The sequence below is a fragment of the Pygoscelis adeliae genome, unplaced genomic scaffold (assembly GCF_000699105.1).
Source record: "Pygoscelis adeliae isolate BGI_AS28 unplaced genomic scaffold, ASM69910v1 Scaffold10, whole genome shotgun sequence".
NCBI classification, from domain to species: Eukaryota; Metazoa; Chordata; class Aves; order Sphenisciformes; family Spheniscidae; genus Pygoscelis; species Pygoscelis adeliae.
In genome coordinates this window covers 9,384,855-9,403,330 of record NW_008824053.1, presented here as the reverse complement: position 1 = coordinate 9,403,330, position 18,476 = coordinate 9,384,855, and the positions used below count along the sequence as shown (strand labels likewise).

The 18,476-nt window shown below is 40.2% G+C and overlaps 1 protein-coding gene across 2 annotated transcripts in view; it reads right to left on the bottom strand.

The window, feature by feature from the left end:
* Nucleotides 1-16,483, bottom strand: part of ELTD1 (EGF, latrophilin and seven transmembrane domain containing 1) — a 78,042-nt gene extending 61,559 nt beyond the window's left edge. For both annotated transcript variants that reach the window (XM_009333819.1, XM_009333820.1), the window contains exons 1-2: nt 15,954-16,483; nt 14,308-14,457 (exon numbers count right to left, since the gene is read on the bottom strand). In XM_009333819.1, coding sequence (XP_009332094.1) covers nt 14,308-14,457; nt 15,954-15,975 — 172 coding nt within the window. In that variant the 5' untranslated portion in view covers nt 15,976-16,483. The remainder of the gene's footprint in view (nt 1-14,307; nt 14,458-15,953) is intronic.
* Nucleotides 16,484-18,476: the final 1,993 nt, after the last annotated feature.

Genomic DNA, 18,476 nt, shown 5'->3' with positions numbered 1-18,476 from the left:
TACTTTATAGCCCAAGGAGTAGAAAAATCTAAATAGACTGTAGGTCTAATGAGACTCTTCAGTTCAAATAAAATTTTGCCTCTTAAGATAACATTATATTACTCAAAATGAAGCCAAGCAAAATAGATAGGAACATCTCACATAAAAATGCTTCTGAATACTTGCAGCAAAAAAAAAACGTTCCACAAGACCTGCAACTGTTGAGACCTGGCTTCTTACCATTTTACATCTTGAGTTTGCTTGACTTTGGTGGCTAGGGAAATGCAAGCTCAAGGTAAAATTTTTTTCATGGCTCGCTCCAAAGTAAAATTACCCTTCCATGTGGATTCTTCAGTATATGTGGGTTCACAGTGCAACTTTTCACATCAGATTATTTATGCAAAAATTTCAACTTTTAAAAAAACTTTTTTTTTTTTTTAATTTAGTGGAAGACAACTGAGTTCAAAAGGTACTGTGGATGATCACACTTCAATGTCACTCCCACATAAAACCTTAACACATCGGTTAAAATAAAGCCACCCATTAAAGATTTCATTATTCTCTACTTTCCTTCCTGGCTGGTAAAGATTGATATGGAAAACCGGGAGAAAAATCAGCCTGAGAGGGCGTAAGTAATTCACACGGAGGTGCCTTCAGGTTGCTTCAAGTTATGACAGAGGACGACTTCAGCAAAGGAGTGAAAACCATGTCTGGCTCCAAGTACAAATCCTGAATACTTGAGAATCTGATTTCAGACACTTAGCATGGTACAGAGCAGAGTCCGTCAATGACTGCCATGAGAGATGAAATGAATCAGCCTTTTGAAATATCTATCACTGCCAGTGGCCACTATTTTTTCATGTAAGTATCCCCAAAGAGACTACTAAGGGAACAAGGTTAAAAATTTCCAGGAGGAGTTTAGTTGTAGTAGTACCCAAGTAAATATAAATTTTGGTTTTGTACAATGCTATTACTTGCATGACATAAAACAGTAGTGTGTGGATGCTTTATTTTTTAAGGGAATGTTACATCTCATAAAATTCTTAGGACTAGCAAGGGAAAAATCCCTGGGTCTGAATCTCATTTGATGAAAACTGGTGTAGTTACTTTGAATTTAGAGAATGCCTTTCAAAGATGGTAAAAAGTAATTTCAATGGGTTCTATTATATTACAATTTTTTCTTTTGTCTTAAGAATTGAACACATATTTTCTGTGGAATATTTGCAGAGACTTTTCCTTCCACCAAAATTTGTACAGAAGTTAAACCCAAATTTCCCTAGAAAAGTTATGTTGAGTTTATTTCTGGCAGCGATCCAGCAGCATCTGTATGTCTGCACAGCATTGTGATTGTCTCACAAATTCACAATACTTTAATTCTGGACCATACTATTTTCCATAGAGGCAATATCCTCAGTGCTAGTCTAAATGCTCTGAATGTTAAGTATCTGGCTCTGGCTGGATTCCCTACATTTTCTGTCCGTGAACACGTAGCACATGGCCCTTGATTACTACTTTTAAATTGATCTGTGTCTGCTATGAAAATATATTGCTTCATAAAAGTCTTTCAGAGTATCAGCTTCCAAATTAATGATTTTTCTCTCAAGCTCTGACTTTGAGAGCTCACAGTACAGGATCGTGCAGTCCAGCTACTTGAATCAAATTGAAATCCATCCATCTGCAATTCAGATCCAAATTCTTTCAGTGCTGTTGGCTCATCTCTAGGTAAAGAGCAGCTGTTGTCCTGTTAAAGTGACTGTAAATAATTCTAACTTCAAGCTTCAAGAGTGAAATTCACCCTGCTTCACTGGGGACCACTTAATCCCCAGGATGTTCCTTGGTTTGGTCTTCAGCTGCATAACTCTGCTGTAATCGATAGAGCTGTGCTGCCTTACCCCAGGTGAAGACCTGGCCCTGGCAGAGTCAGTGCACAGAGGTGCAGTGCTGCACGCTAGCTCTGCAGCCAACAGGGCAGCATGCATTTGCTGGGTATAGAGGGATGTGGGCGCATTATGCTGAGCCAGAAACCCTTACTTGTTATGCTAATTGTACAGGGCAATATACTCCAGGTGAAGAGCTGAATAAGGTTAGTGTTTCTTGTGCTGTGACCATCTCTCATTTTTCATCCCCAGTGAGCCTGTTTCTGTGCTTTTTGGGGGGTTACATGCATTCTGTAACACAAACAGTACCACACCAGAGAAAGACTTGTTTACAGCAGAGATTCAATAAAGGGTCTAAAGGAAGAATTTTCCAATGAAAAGAGATGGGCCCTAACCAAGAAGGAAGGTACTTGTTGTTAAAGCAACTATATCAGAATAGCAGATGAATCATGATGTGATAGCAGTATTTGAAAAGATGTTTTGAATGGAGCTGTCAGCAAGTATTTTAATAGCAAGTCTTCAATTTCTGCTTTATGGGTTTTTTAACCACCATGAAGAAACATAAGTAACAAGGAGGGATTTAGGAACTGTTTAGTGTTTGGCTGTTCAAAGAAAGAAAAAGAGGCCTCCACGTGCATTGCAGCTAATGAAAATTGCCATTATGCTTTTTTTTCCCTCCATTTGTGGATGTTAAACACTAATAATGCAACGTCCTTATGATTTTTTAAATATTCTCAATAAGGAGGATATTATCTACTTATTTGATTACTGAATCTCCGACAGCAAGGAGCTGCTACTGCCAGCAGCTCCAGCTCATTCACATAGTTCCCCTCCCTAATTAAAGAGTCTTTGCAGTTAAAAATAAAGTAATAAATCAATCAAAAGCCCAAACTGCCAACAGATGATAGGGGGAAAAAAAAAAAAAAGCACTTCAGGGACAGATTTTCAATTGCTCAGCACCCACAACTGGGATTATTCTTTTGAAACAACTCAGTCCTCCTTTAGGCACCTAGGATAGAGCCAGACAGTTCAAAAGTGCTCAACAAATATTTCTTTGGAAAATGCACCCCTAACTGTGGCTTTGTGTCCTACAGCCATTGTGGCTTGCAAGAGTCAATCGCAAGTCACCTCCCTGTTGGAGGAAAGTCATCAGCATCACCCCTTCTGCAGGAAACTGTAATAAAATACATTACTGTAGTCATCCGTGCTCTTGCCATTGCTTACTGTAACAAGAACAGAGGCAGCAGGTATATCAAGAGACTATTTTTAACACGCTGCCAGTGAAAGCAGCGATAGCCCTGCACTTGGATTTCTGCTGCAGCACTCATAACCAGATGTCCATATTGCAGCACAGACCTCTTACTAGTTTGAATATCAAGCTCAAACTTGAATCCTGCTGTCTGCATGGCATTCCTTGAGAGTAATGTGCTATTGTCAGGTTAAAAGTTTTCCGAATGTTCATCAGTCTAAGGCCAAAACCTGAGTAATAATTCAAGAGCACTTTACAGCTAATAAAAGCAGCAATAGCATTCTCTGAGAGCAGAGAATACAGCCCAGAGGCCTTTTAGCACATACTTCCCCTTCAATAAGAAGCATTTGGTGGTATTAGCATACTACCTGTTTATTCAAGAGGATGTACAAAATGTTCAGTTAACAGTTCTTTTCTTTGCAGTCCGCAGCTGTTTAAATATTATGCCAGCCTCTCCTCTAACATCCATCCGAGCCTCAGACCTCATGTGCAAAATGATACAAATGGAGCTCAACACTTCTGTAGCCCACCACCGTGTCCTGACACACCTAGGACTGAATATCTAGCTTCTCCTACGAGAGCAGTGATGCTGTGTAATGCACCCCTGAAGCGACCTTATTTTCTAAAGACAGCTTTACTAAGAATTTCCTAGATTTTAACCATGGAGCTGAGTATGATGCAAGCTTTGTGGAATCAAGTACCAAGATCTGCATGACAACCCTAAAAAAGCAGCCAAATCGCAGCTCTGCGTCGTTTACAACTGCTACCCCGCATAGTTTCTATCTTGATTGGCACAGATGAAAAGCTGTGTTAAGTTTTAGAAACTTCTCCCCATCTCTGCTTTCAAGTCAATACCCTTTTGAACACTATTTGCCTTTTCCATTTTCTCTGTGGTAGCTAAGGAGATGAAATTCTTTCTGTATGCACCAGATATCCCTTACGCAATGGGACAGAAATATTGATATTTTTATATTGCACAGTCAGTCATATTTATGAATTGATGCATGTTTCATCATAGCTCTAAATAATGAAATGTTTTGGATAGGTACAAAGGGCCCAAACCTGTTCGCCTGAACACCTCCAGCTTCCACAGATCTCCCTTCTGAACTTCTTACAGGCTGATTTTGAAAAGGTAGAGGTTCCTCGGGATCAATGCTACCCACCAAAATGATTTATTCAAGACAAAAAGTAAGGCAAAGCCTCCACTGTAATATGATTTTCCACCTACTCCTTTCCCATCACCACAAAGAACTAATGCAAGGCTCAGAGCTCCTATTTAGGCCCGCGGAGCTTAGCTGAACTTCTCTTCAGTTGGCAGTTCATGCCAACATCCTGAAGAATTTCTCTGGCCATTTTTTAGGGCCTCTGATGTTAAAGAGATCAGTGATGAAGACCTTCATGCGTAGATCACTGCTGTAAGACCCCCCCCTGCCCCCGACGCTCCTGACGCAAGCTGTGAGCCAGGGCTGGGCTACCCTCAGCACATTTGAATTTTGGGGGTACCCAAAAACCATTGCAACATTAAGAGGGCAGTGAGGATCACTGGACTCTCTCCTAACCTGGGAGAGAATACGAGAAGATAGTGCAATGGTCATGGTAATGGACCTGCAGCACCTCTGCACGGATGGGGCAGGAGAGAAGCAGTGGTCTCCTGGTGTAGGATGAATTCACCTTTTCTCTTAGTCTTCCTTTGGTAACTTTCTGGGAATGAAAACTGCAATACCTCAGCCTAATTTTGCATTCTTTAAAATTGAGATCCAGACACTTTGCCACAAATAAATATTAAAAATATAAACATGCAAGTCATCGCCTATGCTTATGTTTTCCCTCAATGTAACTTATGTAGATTGCTGCCTATGTGCATAGTTTTCATTGCAAATAGAACGTAAAAGCCAATGCATATCCTGAAGAGCTATTTTTCTTTATTGCAACACCATTACATGAAGCCTACTAACATAAACAAAGATTGGACTCGGCTGTTTTTGAACAAATAACCATTTATTGTCAAGGCTTTTCAGGAGCTTTCATTTTCCTTTTTGAAAAACATGATCCTGTGCCAACCTAACAAATGTGTAACACTAAGTAATAAGCAAAATAACGGGCCACCCTGCCACACTAGTTTATAGACAACTTTAGACTGTCACAGTTGTACAAGTCTAAGCTAAGACAGAAACCCAGTTAAATAAAGCAGACATATTAAATCAAAACCCCACCAGTGGAGTCCCTTGGGGCATAGCTGCTGTTCCTAAATGCTACAACTGGTCTTTCAAGTGGGAGGATGCACGGGAATAACAGTCCAAGGGCAGAGCAGCCCATGTGCCGCTCTCTCCTCCCGGACGCTGGAACAGCATGCGGGAGAGCACAACCAGAGAGCCTTTTCCCTGTATCATCTCCTGGAACAGCGGCAGAGAGCACGGGACAGAGCTGTCTCAGCCCTAAATGAGCAGCCACGCTTGTGGTGGGCAGATGAAAGGAGAAGCCCCCGCGCCTCTGCCGTGCAGACCTGCCTGCCTGCTCCATCCGCTGCGTGGCAGCAGGTGAAGCTCCGGCCCCTGGTGCTCGTTGAGTGTTAATTCCACCAAAAGTCTCCATTTTGAACTTATCGTGAATCTCTTAAACTTAGCCTGAAGTAATCACACAACAACCTATCCATTAGACAATGAACAGAGATTATTCAGCTTCCTTGTACCACAGCGAAACAGCAGCTTCCTTCCTGCCAGTGATTGTGGTTGTGATTAACTGCGCAGTTCAAGGTGAAAGAAGAATGCGGTTCCAGGCATATATGGCTTCCTTTAACCTCAGCAAAACACAGTGCCAGATATTTCAATTAGTGTGTACCAAGGTCACAAAATCAATTTCTTATCGCCGAAAAACACACATACTGTAAATTTCATTTTCAAACCATAATCTCTAAATTAAATCTGTGTACCTAAAAAATATACAGTGCAAAATTGCAGTCCTTCAGCCCCCTCCCCCTCCTGCAGCTGAGCAGCATTTTCACAAACATCACCTGGCTTTGTGCTCTATATTTAGAGCACAATGTTTGGTTAGATTCTAATCTTCTTGGAGGACGTCATTATCTCTTTCTTTGGCAAATAGAGGCCCAAAGTGTCAATTACCTTCTTAAACTCTTTCATACACACAGGGCTGAGCGGGGTTTGATATTCTGTCTGCCAACAGCTCAGTCGGCAATTTTTCACAGTCATACACAGAAAAATTGTGCACCAGCAAATCATCCTAGATAAATTACACATTTCAAACGAGGTTACAGACAACTTCACCACTCCTGGCCAGTTTATTCTGGAAGAGGAAAACAAACAAACAAAATAAACCAATCCTAAAGAGAACGCTTTTCTACTATTGAACTCTATGAGTTATTGAACAGAGACAAAAGTAAAATCAGTATGCCAGATTGGTGGAATACTATATGGAAATCAACGTAGCTGCACAGAAATGACATAATTGTCTCTTATGTGTGTAATTCCTTATGATACTTTCCTTGTTATGTGGGTAACACTGACTTCATAGCCCCAAGGGCAGCTGCAGAATCTGATAGCTGTAGCAGGCTCTACCGTGAGGCAGACCTAGGTACAGAAGGTGTCTCAAGGAAGTGGAATTTATGGAAGCAATTTCTTTCCAATAAATCCCAGTCTTTCCTTAACAAAAGCTAATTTCAACTATACAACCACAGAATGAGTAAAACTGGCAATTCTGAGATTGCTTTACCTTTTTTTTCATGGAAAAGGTTGCTTTTTATTCACATATCCACTTATAATAGGTCCCTGTGTGCACATTTGTGTACATTTAGTATACATGTATGAGTATACATGTTCTGGAAATATCTTCCATCCTTTTACTTCAAACCAGCGAGTGAGAAGAATGTATTGTTACTGTTGGACCTTTTGGGACCACTTCAGATGCTGGAGATACAGGAAGTGAATCATATCTCTGGCAGACACAAAGTAAGCAGACTCTGAGATAATAAGTTTAAAGCTCCTTAAATTAATTTTCCCACATCCTCTAAACATGTAACATATTGATTGATTCTTAGGACCATAAAGAAGGATGAAAAGAGTATTTTCTCAAGCAAGGAAATTAGCATTATTTGGCAAGGGTTAAAACACATTTTGAATTAAACAAATAAGAAACCATCCATGCGCAGCTGATCAGCTTGAAAGTTTGGGTACATTTTTGAGAGAGACAACTAACTCTTTTCTACCACATCATCTACACACATTTTTAAAACTCTTTTTAGATGCAAACAGGACCAATTTAAAAGAGAGACTGGATATGATTAAAGATGTAACAAGAGGAAGTTTTGTTTCTTCCTGGCCCATTCAAAAAATGCATTACTGTATTTTAGTCATGCTCAAAGTACCATTTCAAGAAAATGTAAATAAAAACCATGGAAAAAAAGACAGAGCTGCCTTTTTTTTCTTTTCTCCCCCCCAAATCTGTGAATGTAATGAGTCTGTCATGGGCTTGGTCCAAAGCTTATTAAAGTCAGGATCAATCTTACAAGTTATTATAGTGGGCTGTATCTCTGGCCCAGGCAAACTGTTTTCTGGCAGTAGGAAGGAGAGCTAACCCTCTGAAGATTTCTCTCTATCTCATTCAAGTGAGAAACTGGGAGATATTTTTTCATATGAGTGAGAAAACTGGATTTGGCACTTTGAATGCATAAAATGCTTCGAGTAAAAATTTTATGGACTCAGCCATTTACAGAAGTAAGACAATTGGAGAAAGACAGACTCCATTTAGCAGGATTGTATTGTTACTTCAAACATATTGCACTGCTTTCCATCTGACTAATGTTCTCATGCATCACCAGGCACTGTTGTAACACACTCTCCCCTTTCAAATTCCCAATCTACTCTTAAAAGCTTCAACTAAAATATACTTTCAATAGTAGCTAGTTACAATAAACAATTTCAGTCATAAAAAGTAAAGTCAACTCTACAAAAACTGTTTTGACTAACAATGTTAGCCAAGGGTATGGCTATTTTCAGGAACGTAAACATAGCTCTGTCCTTTGCAACTGGAAGGCAACCACGCAACAGCTGGTTAGTCCCCAGCAGTCTGCATACATCTCAGCCGTCAAACCCTTCCCAAATTCACAGAAAAGTGTAACATCTTGCACATGAAAAGGTAAAAGCCATACATAAAGCCGTAGGTCCCCAAATGGCCAGGAGCTTGCTATGTTAACCCATATATTAACATCCATGCCTTCCCAGGCAAGGGGACCATCATGCGCTGGAATATCAAATCCTCCCAGCTAATTTGTCCAGGCTTTTCAATTCCATGATCTGCCTACAGGTTTAATCCGGAATGTGGGATCAAGATATGTTGGCTGGGTAACATCACACAGCTCAGCAGTCAATCTCTGCACTTCAAGAAAAGGTGAAAACCATTCAGCTACATTATGACCGATGAAGACATGGAAGGCAAGAGGAACCCTGAAGGCATGGGATTAATTAAATATAATACCTTCATAGGCAACAAACAGGATGGTGCCTCCTAACATTTCCTGGGATCACCAAAAAGCCAGACACCTAAGCCTGGAGTTGGAATTCTGAATCTGAAGATGACTTCTGCCCTTTCACGCAGCCCGTGCACTGGTTTTACTACACTCCACCTTGAAACCATGAAAAAGATCCAACAGCATTTGAAGGCAAAGCAGCAGAGACTGGGAGACACAGGAGGAGAGGGGGAAAAGCAAAAGGGGTAAGGAAGAGTAGGAGATGAGCCCAGAGGCTATGAGGAACGTGTCAAAAGGGCTGGGAATCGGTGGTCTGCTTTGGCCTCCTGCATAGCATATCCCAAGGTTTCCAAGCTGTCACCCACTGTGTTGAGCCCTGTTATTTGTGTTTGGCTAAGGCATATCTTTCTCCTGCTGTGCTATGCTAGAGCAGCTGCAATTTGCCTTTTTATAGCTTGTGGTAACTGATAGCAGTGAAATGAATTTAGGAAGTGTGTGGACTGGATCTTCCATATCAGTGATTTCAGACTATTTGGTAAACACAGAAGTGACATCCAGTGATGTATGCCTGCTGGTAACAAAAAAAAAAATTCTCCACTGGTGAACCTGCATTTGGATTAGATCATTTTCTATTGAAGGACACTTCTGGATAGAATGAAATTATTATACACCGTGGTTTTACAGGGCCATGTTAATTTGAAAGGTAAAATTTCCCTCAAAACTATACACCTATCAGGTGCTGCAGAATGGCAACGGTGACACCAGTGAATCAAAACCAATTCAGTGACTGCAATAACAGTCGGTGGGACACAGCGACATCACCTTAGAGCCAGGAGCTGATGTCTCAAAGGAAAGCTCCTTTTTAGAGCTGGCAAAAGCCAGAGAGTTTGTCACATGACCCTCGGTAAAACAAGAAAATATGTTTGTGTTCGGATATTGAGTAGGCTTTCAATTTGATTCAGCTGAGTTTACACAAATTGCCCGGTGTTCTAACAGGGATTCTGTATTTTGATATAAAATACCACTTTGCACTGATGTATATGGTTGGACTCAATGATCTTGAAGTCTTTTCCAACCTAACCAATTCTATGATACTATTTCTTGCCTCTGGAAAAAGATAAATCCTCCTGCACTGCACTTCAGAAAGAGAGTCAGTGTCTTGCTTCAGTACAAAGTTTCCCTGAGAGCCTAAGTCCCCGCTCACTATTTCTGGAAGAGCTGTAACTATTTTACAAGTAAGACTGATTAATTTTGCAGTATAATTTGCAGGTGACATTTACAAGGGAATATTGTGTGGGGATATCTGGGAGGGATATTGTATTCAGACTTTTCCTGCTTGCCTGCCTACCCTCCTGGAACAAACAGCACTGCTTCATTTTCCTTCCGTATTTTACAAAGTTAAAGTAAACACTGTGATCACACTGTTTACTTTAATTTCCTGCAGTGTGCCAGCAAAGCAGCAAATTGGCAGTCAGCAATCAAGAAGCAGCCAGTATTGAAACAGCAGAGCTGCTTAGGAAAGCATCAATGATGCCAACTCATTTTTCCCTGTTTTAAAAATAAAATATTGGCTTCTATGAAGTTTTACTTCCACCTCAATCTTCTCTAAAGGATCTGAAATTTTGTTTGTTTTCTTTAATTTTCTTTTGGAAGAAAGCTGTGATTATGAGCAACACCTAATTTATATGGCCAACTCTTCTCATATAAAGAAATGGATTTACAAAAGTGGCAAATATATGCTATTTATCTGTAAAAAATCCATGGCATTTTTGCACAAGAGGAAGTTAACTTGTCTATAAATCAGTCTTATCTGGATATATTTTTATTTTTATGCCAAGAGCGTTAGCTGTGCTACTTCAATTAGGTGTATAATAATGTGAAGCTAAAGCCTCATGCATTACATTCAGAATACACATCTGGCCAAGAACGGAGTCCTAAAAGGCAAATAGTTATATTTTCAGAGGCCGTTTTCTCTCATCTTAGACTACATAAAGCAAGGAATATAAATACAAAGAGAAGAAATAAGAAGAATGGGATAGTATTTTGTACCTCAGAGGTGTAAAGCTTGACAAGGTGACTCATTTATGGCTTTCTGGAAGATACTGTGCGGAAGGAATTTATTGCTATGTAAGTTATAATTCCAATATATAAAAGAGGCCAGATCCTACAATCAGTTATTCTCCTGAATAGGGGAATTCCTGCACATATTCTTACTGAAGACAATGGAATTATGAAGAGGATTAGCTTTTTGGTAGACTGGCCAAAGTATGCCTTCGGAAAGTCCAAAACATGACCTAATTTAAAGTGGTTGAAATCTTGTGGGAAAGATTGTAACAGGATAATTATTTTAAAAGCCGTGACTTTGACACCAGGAAATTAAATTCATATCTATATGTCTTTATCTATACACAGCAAATCCAATAATCTTGAGCTCTCTGCAGACACTTAGCCAGCTGGCAAAGGGAGCAAAGTAAAAACTAACAAACTCCATTCCTAAGGTATGCTGACATCAGTGATTCATGATTCATCAATAATGGTGCTAGGAAATAAATGTAACAGGGCATTATTGCCTTTTGCAGCACAGTAAACTCAAGGGAAAATGTCTACGTGTATCACATCGAAAAGAGCTAACAAAGAAATAACTTTTAAAAGTATTTAAGAGGTGTTACAAGTAAGTGAAAGTAGAGAAACAAATGTAAACCTTTTAAATACAGTGAGAATGTACCTGTAAATAAAAAGGGACAGTTTTCCAGCTATACAAGCTTAAGAGGGCTAACCTGAAAACTACCATTTTTTGTTGTTCAACATTTTTACAAGGAGAAGGAATTTGAATTGCTTGTTCCAGAATAAACCCTCAAAACAACCACTGTTCTGGTTTAAGTGTCTACCAGGATAAGCACAATGAAGAAGTTGGTTCTACGCTATTACGCGAAATTATTAATGTTGTTGACAGTAATTACGACTCTCACAACCTATCTAAATAACTAAAAGGGCAAATATGTAAACACAACGTGCCATATATGCTCTTTAGAAAATGCCTGTATTAGCACATAATTGATGATCTCCTTGAAGGTGACTGGACTATCATTGTAAAAGCCTAAGATTATTAACTGAAGAAAAATGGGTAGCTCTCTCTAGAACAGCAGATACACCTGCTGCTTTCGTCACACAAAACAGCAAGATCTAATACATCATTAAACAACTGAGGCTTTGCTTTACGTTTTCGTAGCTTTAAAGTATTCATGATAGGGTTTAGCCTATATTTCTAATATTTCTAATCCTTTTTAGAGCCCACGTAATTACAATTCAGGTTACTTGTTTATGCTATTAGAGGACTACTGCACAGTATTAATAATGCACCGTGTAACGTGCTGCCCTAGAGAGATGTTTCTCTTTCAGGGGCAACAGCCACATAGTTCTGATACAAGCTTCGCTGCTTAGCTGGAGGGTAAGTGACTTTGGTGGTTGTTGAGGTATTTTACCAGAGAAAATGTTGGTCTCCTGACATGAAGCTTGCTTCAAACCATTGCCACTTAACTGCAAAGCACCACAAATACATCTAGTAGCTGGTTTGCCTGGGCTGACATTGGAAATTTTATTTTAAAGATTGAGTTTCCAAACACTTAGTGTAATTCTTAATAAACAATTAATTGATTCACAAGATTTGTGAATGTATATTTCACTGTACTGAATTTTCTTTAAATGATCAATAAATGTTTTTATGACTTTTGTATGTATAACTCCTTAAGAAAATACAGGCAAAAAAAGAAAGCAAGAAAAAGATACTGTATGAGAAAAAAAGAACATGGAAGGTAAGATAAATCCATCCTCACACAAATGGATTTAATAACGCCATAATGGGTACATATATAATGGATGGATTTAAGAACATCAGTAATGTCAGTGAACAACAGGTATCTTTACTGTAAATTTAATTGATGATTCATAATCACAACTTTCTAGAAAAGTACAGATAATGTAGTGGATACCAGATCATGGTACATAAGTAAATGCTGGTTTGATTTGTTCCAGGTAGTATTGCTGAAAATTGACTTGGTTTTCTTCTTTCTCTGCATTATTCACAAGCGTAGGCCCTTGACTCTGCAAACATAATGTGCACTTAACTTTCAAATCAACCAGCTTACTCATGGTAGTAAAATTGAATTAGTGCAAATACAATACTAGTGTGGTGAAGGCCATTCCTTCTTATTTTCATTTGACCAGCTCAATAGACAAATAATGATTGACCTATATTTTGGGCAAGGTTAGCATTAAATTCAAGAAATATGTTTAATGACTACATGACATGTGATGCAAAGAAGAGGCTGAGAGAACAGTGTTTGTTCAGGCTTAAGAAGAGAAGGCAAAGGGGAAATCATATTGCTGTCTACAGCTACCGAATGGGGGGTCACGGGGGTTTATAGAGGAGATGACGCTAAGCTATTATTAGAAATGTACAGCGGTAAGTGCACATGAGAGGCAAAAGTTGCAAGCTGCAGCAAGAGAAACTGCAACTAGATATGAGAAAAAAGTTTTCAAAATTATGGTAGTCAGACACTGGAACAGGGGCCTAGAGAGGTGTGCAATTTTCATCCTTGGAGATACTCAACACTCAGCTGGACAAGGCCCTGAGCAATCTTCTCGAAGTTGGACCCGCTCCAAGTAGGGAGCTGAACCAGATGACCTCCAGAGGTCTCTTCCAAACTAAATTATTCTACAATTTTTGTTATTCCTTATTGTTTATTATTTTAGCCAGCTATATTTCTCTCTAAGCATTCCCAGCTTATAAAAGGTTAGGCAGCTTTCTTTGGAAAAAGGTCTTTGCATTCTAAAACAAGAATACTTCCAAGTACACCATGGCAAATGAGCTATAAAAATCCAAACTAAAGGTGGGCCGCTTACCTGTGCTCATACCAAACCGAAGTGCCTCTGTTACTGCTAAGTTTCCCAAGATGCATGAAACACAAAACCTGACCAAATGGATGGTTAATATTCATAACTACTTCTCTGGACACGGAAAACTGACAAGATTCATATGGGTTTCAGCCTGCCTGCAGTTGGGAATAGCTATATCTAACAGTGGAAATAAGTACTAGAGCTATTCATAGCGGAGGACAACTCAAAAATGAAAGCAGGGAAAACATCCTTTTCGTTGGATGGAAGATAGAGCCATCCATAGGTAGACCCCTCTGTAGGATTTCTGGCATATTTCCCTTGCAAGCAGCTGTAGTGGAAAAATTAATATTGGCCTCACACGTGGGCATGTCTCTGTGGCACACACACCTCCTCAGTCTTCTAGAGTGGCCCAGGAGCTGTATTATTTGATCATGATCAGCTGCTGGGAAGAGTGGCCTAGCGGTATGTGTGTGTGGATGAGATGTGAGGGCTGTAAAGTAGCAGTCATGCCAACTCCAAGCTTCAGAAGTCCAGAGTCACAAGGGAAATTGCTGAAGCTAAATCAGAGTAGATACATCAGCATCTCTCATGGAAAAGGAAAGCTGGAAAACAGGTCATACTCAACTGAGATGCACGATATGCTATATTAAAATACTAGGCTGAGAGTAAGTTGTAGAATTTCTCAGAAACTGCTAAAGTTTTTGGCTTTGAGAACATGTTACTGTAAGGTGTTGTGACATAAAGTTTAATCCTTGAGCTAATGGGCTCTTGAGTAAGTTTTTCAAGCAAGCACATAACAGAAATGCATATAGGTAAAATCTGTTTACCGTAACAGAATGTTATGCCGTTTCCCGTATATCCTTGGGAGCAATAGCAGCCTGTTGTCCCACCCTGAACTTGACACCTGGCGTCTTTGTGGCATGTCATGTTGCAGCTTGCAGAAGTGCAACCATAGTCCAGCAGACTGGAAATCAGAACTGGAACAAAGGAAAAACAGACTTGATTCTTCATCTCAAAACTTCATTCCGAGCTCTAAAACCAGATCTGAGCAAAAAGCATCCACAAAATTGGTATATTCCAGTAAACTTAACATCGCCACAGATTCAGCTATATTGCAGGATGGGTCAAGGTCCATCAACTACAGGGACTTCTTTGGTAAAACTACCAGAAAGAGCAGACACTGTAGATTAAGAACTTGTATATGTGCTCAACTAGTATAGAATTGGTAAACAATGTAGAAGTTACTCAGTGATCCGGGGAAAACATTTGAAAGGCTTTCAAAGCTCTCTAGTACTTTCCAGTAAAGCACAGACACTTATTTGCACTCTGAATTATGTATTGAGTGTAATCCAAACTGCCCTACACAGATCAAGTGAAAAATACCAGAGGGTTCCCCTGATCAGAGTTTTTATTTTTAAAAGCACTTCCATACTTGTGTAGCTAACACATATGCATGGTCTGAGAGATTAAAATGACATGTCACAGTATTTATAGCATTATGACATCAGGGTTTAAAGCCTTATCCAAATTATTTGAAGTTAATATCTTAAAATACCGTTTCCATGTTATGAAAGTATTTTCTTCTTTTTCCCATCCACTGAATGATTCCTAAATGGTATAACTACTTTCCCATTGTATGTATGCATATGGTTTTCAACACAAAGACAAAAGGAATCTCTCCCTTTGAGAAAACTAACAGCTCACTGAATAATTATACACACCCTGTAATAAGTTGGAAATGAGACAGTTAGCTCAGAAGGGAAAGTAAGTTTTTTACTTTGTACTTTATAAATTATTAGCAGGACATAAGGAAAGATGTAGAACACATAAGACCCTTTTGGAAACTGTCTTCCCCTGCAGTTCTCCTTTTCCCTACCCAAATATTATTCTGGATATTTTCTAGCTTAGTGTTACAGTTACAGGTTTCATTGCTTCAGGAAATCTCACTGAGGCATTGTTTTCTTGGACAAGTTAAAATTTCATGAAAAATTCAAAAGACTAAAAATCACATACACTTTTTAACAATTATATATAATCCAAAACAATTTAGGTATCAAGTTTCATCTTTTCCTTCTGTTTTTGAGAGATACCATCTTCTAGAGCTTACAGCAGAAACCTGTGGGATTCTGTTGTCATTTTACTGTTCATAAAATGTGAAATCTAAAAATCTCCCATGCAGATGGAGAGAGAGAAAAAAAACCCAAACCCAAACCCACGGAAACCCACATTGTTTCTGTTTTTTACAGAACAAAACCCACAGTGAGATAAAGACAGGCATTTGTGGGATTTGGTTTTGGGATGATCCTAGCCATGCAATTACCGAATCCAGTAGCAGCATTGATCAAAGCTATGGGGACATTCAGTCCCACGTACCCAGCAGCTTTCCACCATCTCCAACACACTCATTTCTCCTTGTCAGACCCCACTCCCTTCCCACCTGCCACTCAGTCCCGGGGAAGGAGATTTCACCTACCTAGGAATGGAAGCAGTTTCATTGGTGATGCTGTTGCTGTGTGGTGCCTGGTGCAGAGCCCCTGTGTCACAGAAAAAACCTCCCTGCCTTAAAATGTATGACCATGTGCAAAATACGCACACATGCCTATCAGGAAAGCGACGTCCTGGTGCAGGCGTAGCCCTGACACTGCCCTTTGTCCTGAGCTTCACGTTTCCAAAAGCTCCTGAGACTCGCAGGCAGGACAGGGAGGGTCAAGAGGGGCTGGGGACCTGGTCTTCTGGCAAGTAGGGAATAAATGAGAAGGGATTAAATGAGAAAGCAAAAGAGAAGCAGGAGCCTGGGTCTTGCAGGGGGTATCAGAGAAGATGCAGGGGTGAGTGGGTTAGAGAAGCATGGGCTAAAGGAGCTGCTCGGGAGAGTGCCTGGGGCGGGGGGGGAGGATGAAGATCCAAGGGGTGAGCCGCAGCCCGCTGGCAGAAGGAGTGAAGGAGCAACAGAAGGATGGATGGTGGAGCAGATCAGGGAGGGTGAGGAAGAGGTGGAGGAGATTAGTAACTAGCTCAGGGTTTACGAGCTCGGAGGTTAGCGGTCTACATGCTTCCTTCCACCTTTTCCTGGTGAGCTGAGTATACGTGAGCCCCAAGACCCGTGTTTTTGGAGACAATCTTGGCTGACTGCAATCGTTCTTTCCACTGCTTTCTTCAGTTTTGAGATAGATCCTTACCGCAGCCAAGCACTGTTGCTTTAAGGGTAATGGCCTGTGAGGAGGTACAGGAAATCCACTGAACTCTGCTTTGTGAGGAAAACAAAGACGTATAGGCAGGGAGGAAAGAGGCAGGAAGGCAATTGTATGGCCGGGAATCTCAGGAGCCAAAGGAGCCGAAGTTTCTATGGGTTTGTGGGACCGTAACAGGGTGTTGTGTAGTAGGACATATTCAATATAGCCAGTTTGCTAAAGTGTTTGGCATGTCTTTGGGTTAAACATGAGAGCAGTTGTATCCTTGTTACAGCATCCGAATCGACGAGACTTCAGCATGTACTTATATTATACATGGACATGGCAGTATTGTCTCTAATCTTGTTACGGATGATGCGCATACCATCATTTCCCAGCTTCCTGGAGATGATGACTCACGTATTGAAACATTATAAAACTGAGGCATTGATGTATGCCTGTCTTTATAGATGGAAACAGAGGGACATGCACAAACAGGCATGCTGCTGGAAAAGTGGAGAATATCTCTAAACTAAATAAAATGGACACGAGGCTGTGGAATGTCACTGTGACAAAATATCTCCTGTCTGACTAGAAAGTTTTGGAGCTGGGACTTTGGTAGGGAACTGATGGGAAGGCATCAGCTTGCTCTTAGAAATTATCTGTGGATGTCGAAACATTTTTTCTAACCTTGTTAAGAACTATTTGCTCACCATTTTCTAGCTTCATGGTCGCTGTGGGCTGGAGTTCAACGGGTTAAACTCTACTCAGGCCAGGGAGGTGCGAGACATGTAGACATAGCACGTAGGTGTCTGGTTGGCACAAAGTACTTCTGTAGCACCTTGGCAACGAGAGAGGAAGCTCCAGTAACCGGATGTTAATTTTCGATGAACCACAGAGTAATGAACAAAGGGTCCAGGTGTAGGAAGACTGTTTTTCTCCTGTTTGATTTTGTGAGGGGGGGGAGGACTTAAAGGGGAAGAGAGGAAGGGACTAGGAGTTAGTTTGTTTTAAGTTTTCCCGTAATCTAATGCACAGAGACATAAAGGAACAGAAAGTCACATGAACTGAGGGGAGCTTTGATCTGCACATCCTGTCCTTCGTGCTGACATGCGCTGTATTGTAAGCTTGGCTTGTCTGAACGAACTTACAGATCCTGCTGCTGAATTTCAGCTGACTACTAAGGGCTTGGTTTGGAAAGCCTATAATGCAGAAATTATATCTTATTGCTCTGTGTCTTTTTACTCCCCAAAATCAAGCTAAGAGAGGTTTTAGTAGTAAGCGAGTGGAGAGAGTGGAGTCACAACATAAAATTCAGGTCTTAAGAGCTGGAAACATATTTTTGAAAAGTCAGAGATGTACATTTCAACTTTGTCTAGACATCAGCTTTCTGCAACGAGTGTTTGGATAGACTGGTTGGAGAGCAATTTCATGAATCATAGTGATAGTAAATTTATAGTAAAAACTTTAATTCCTTTTCTGATTCAAGGCCTAAGGACACAGGAGAAATTGTGGATGACTCAGAAAAAAAACCATAATCTCACTATAAGAAGACAAATGCCTCCTTTCCTTTTTGGTAGAAAAGCACATGATAACTTGCTTTTTAGTAGTCAATGGTTCAAACCTATCAAGGGGCTATGCCAATCAGATCAGGATACTTTCCATCCAGAATAGTGTAGCTGAACTACTCCACTCACAGGTATAGTGGACAACATCGAAGGCAGCGCATAGGTCTAATTGGCAAATGGTTTACATTGTGACAGGCAATGGGTGAGGAGGGAACACATAAAGAAGAAAGATGTGGAAGAACAGAGCAAGGACAGAAG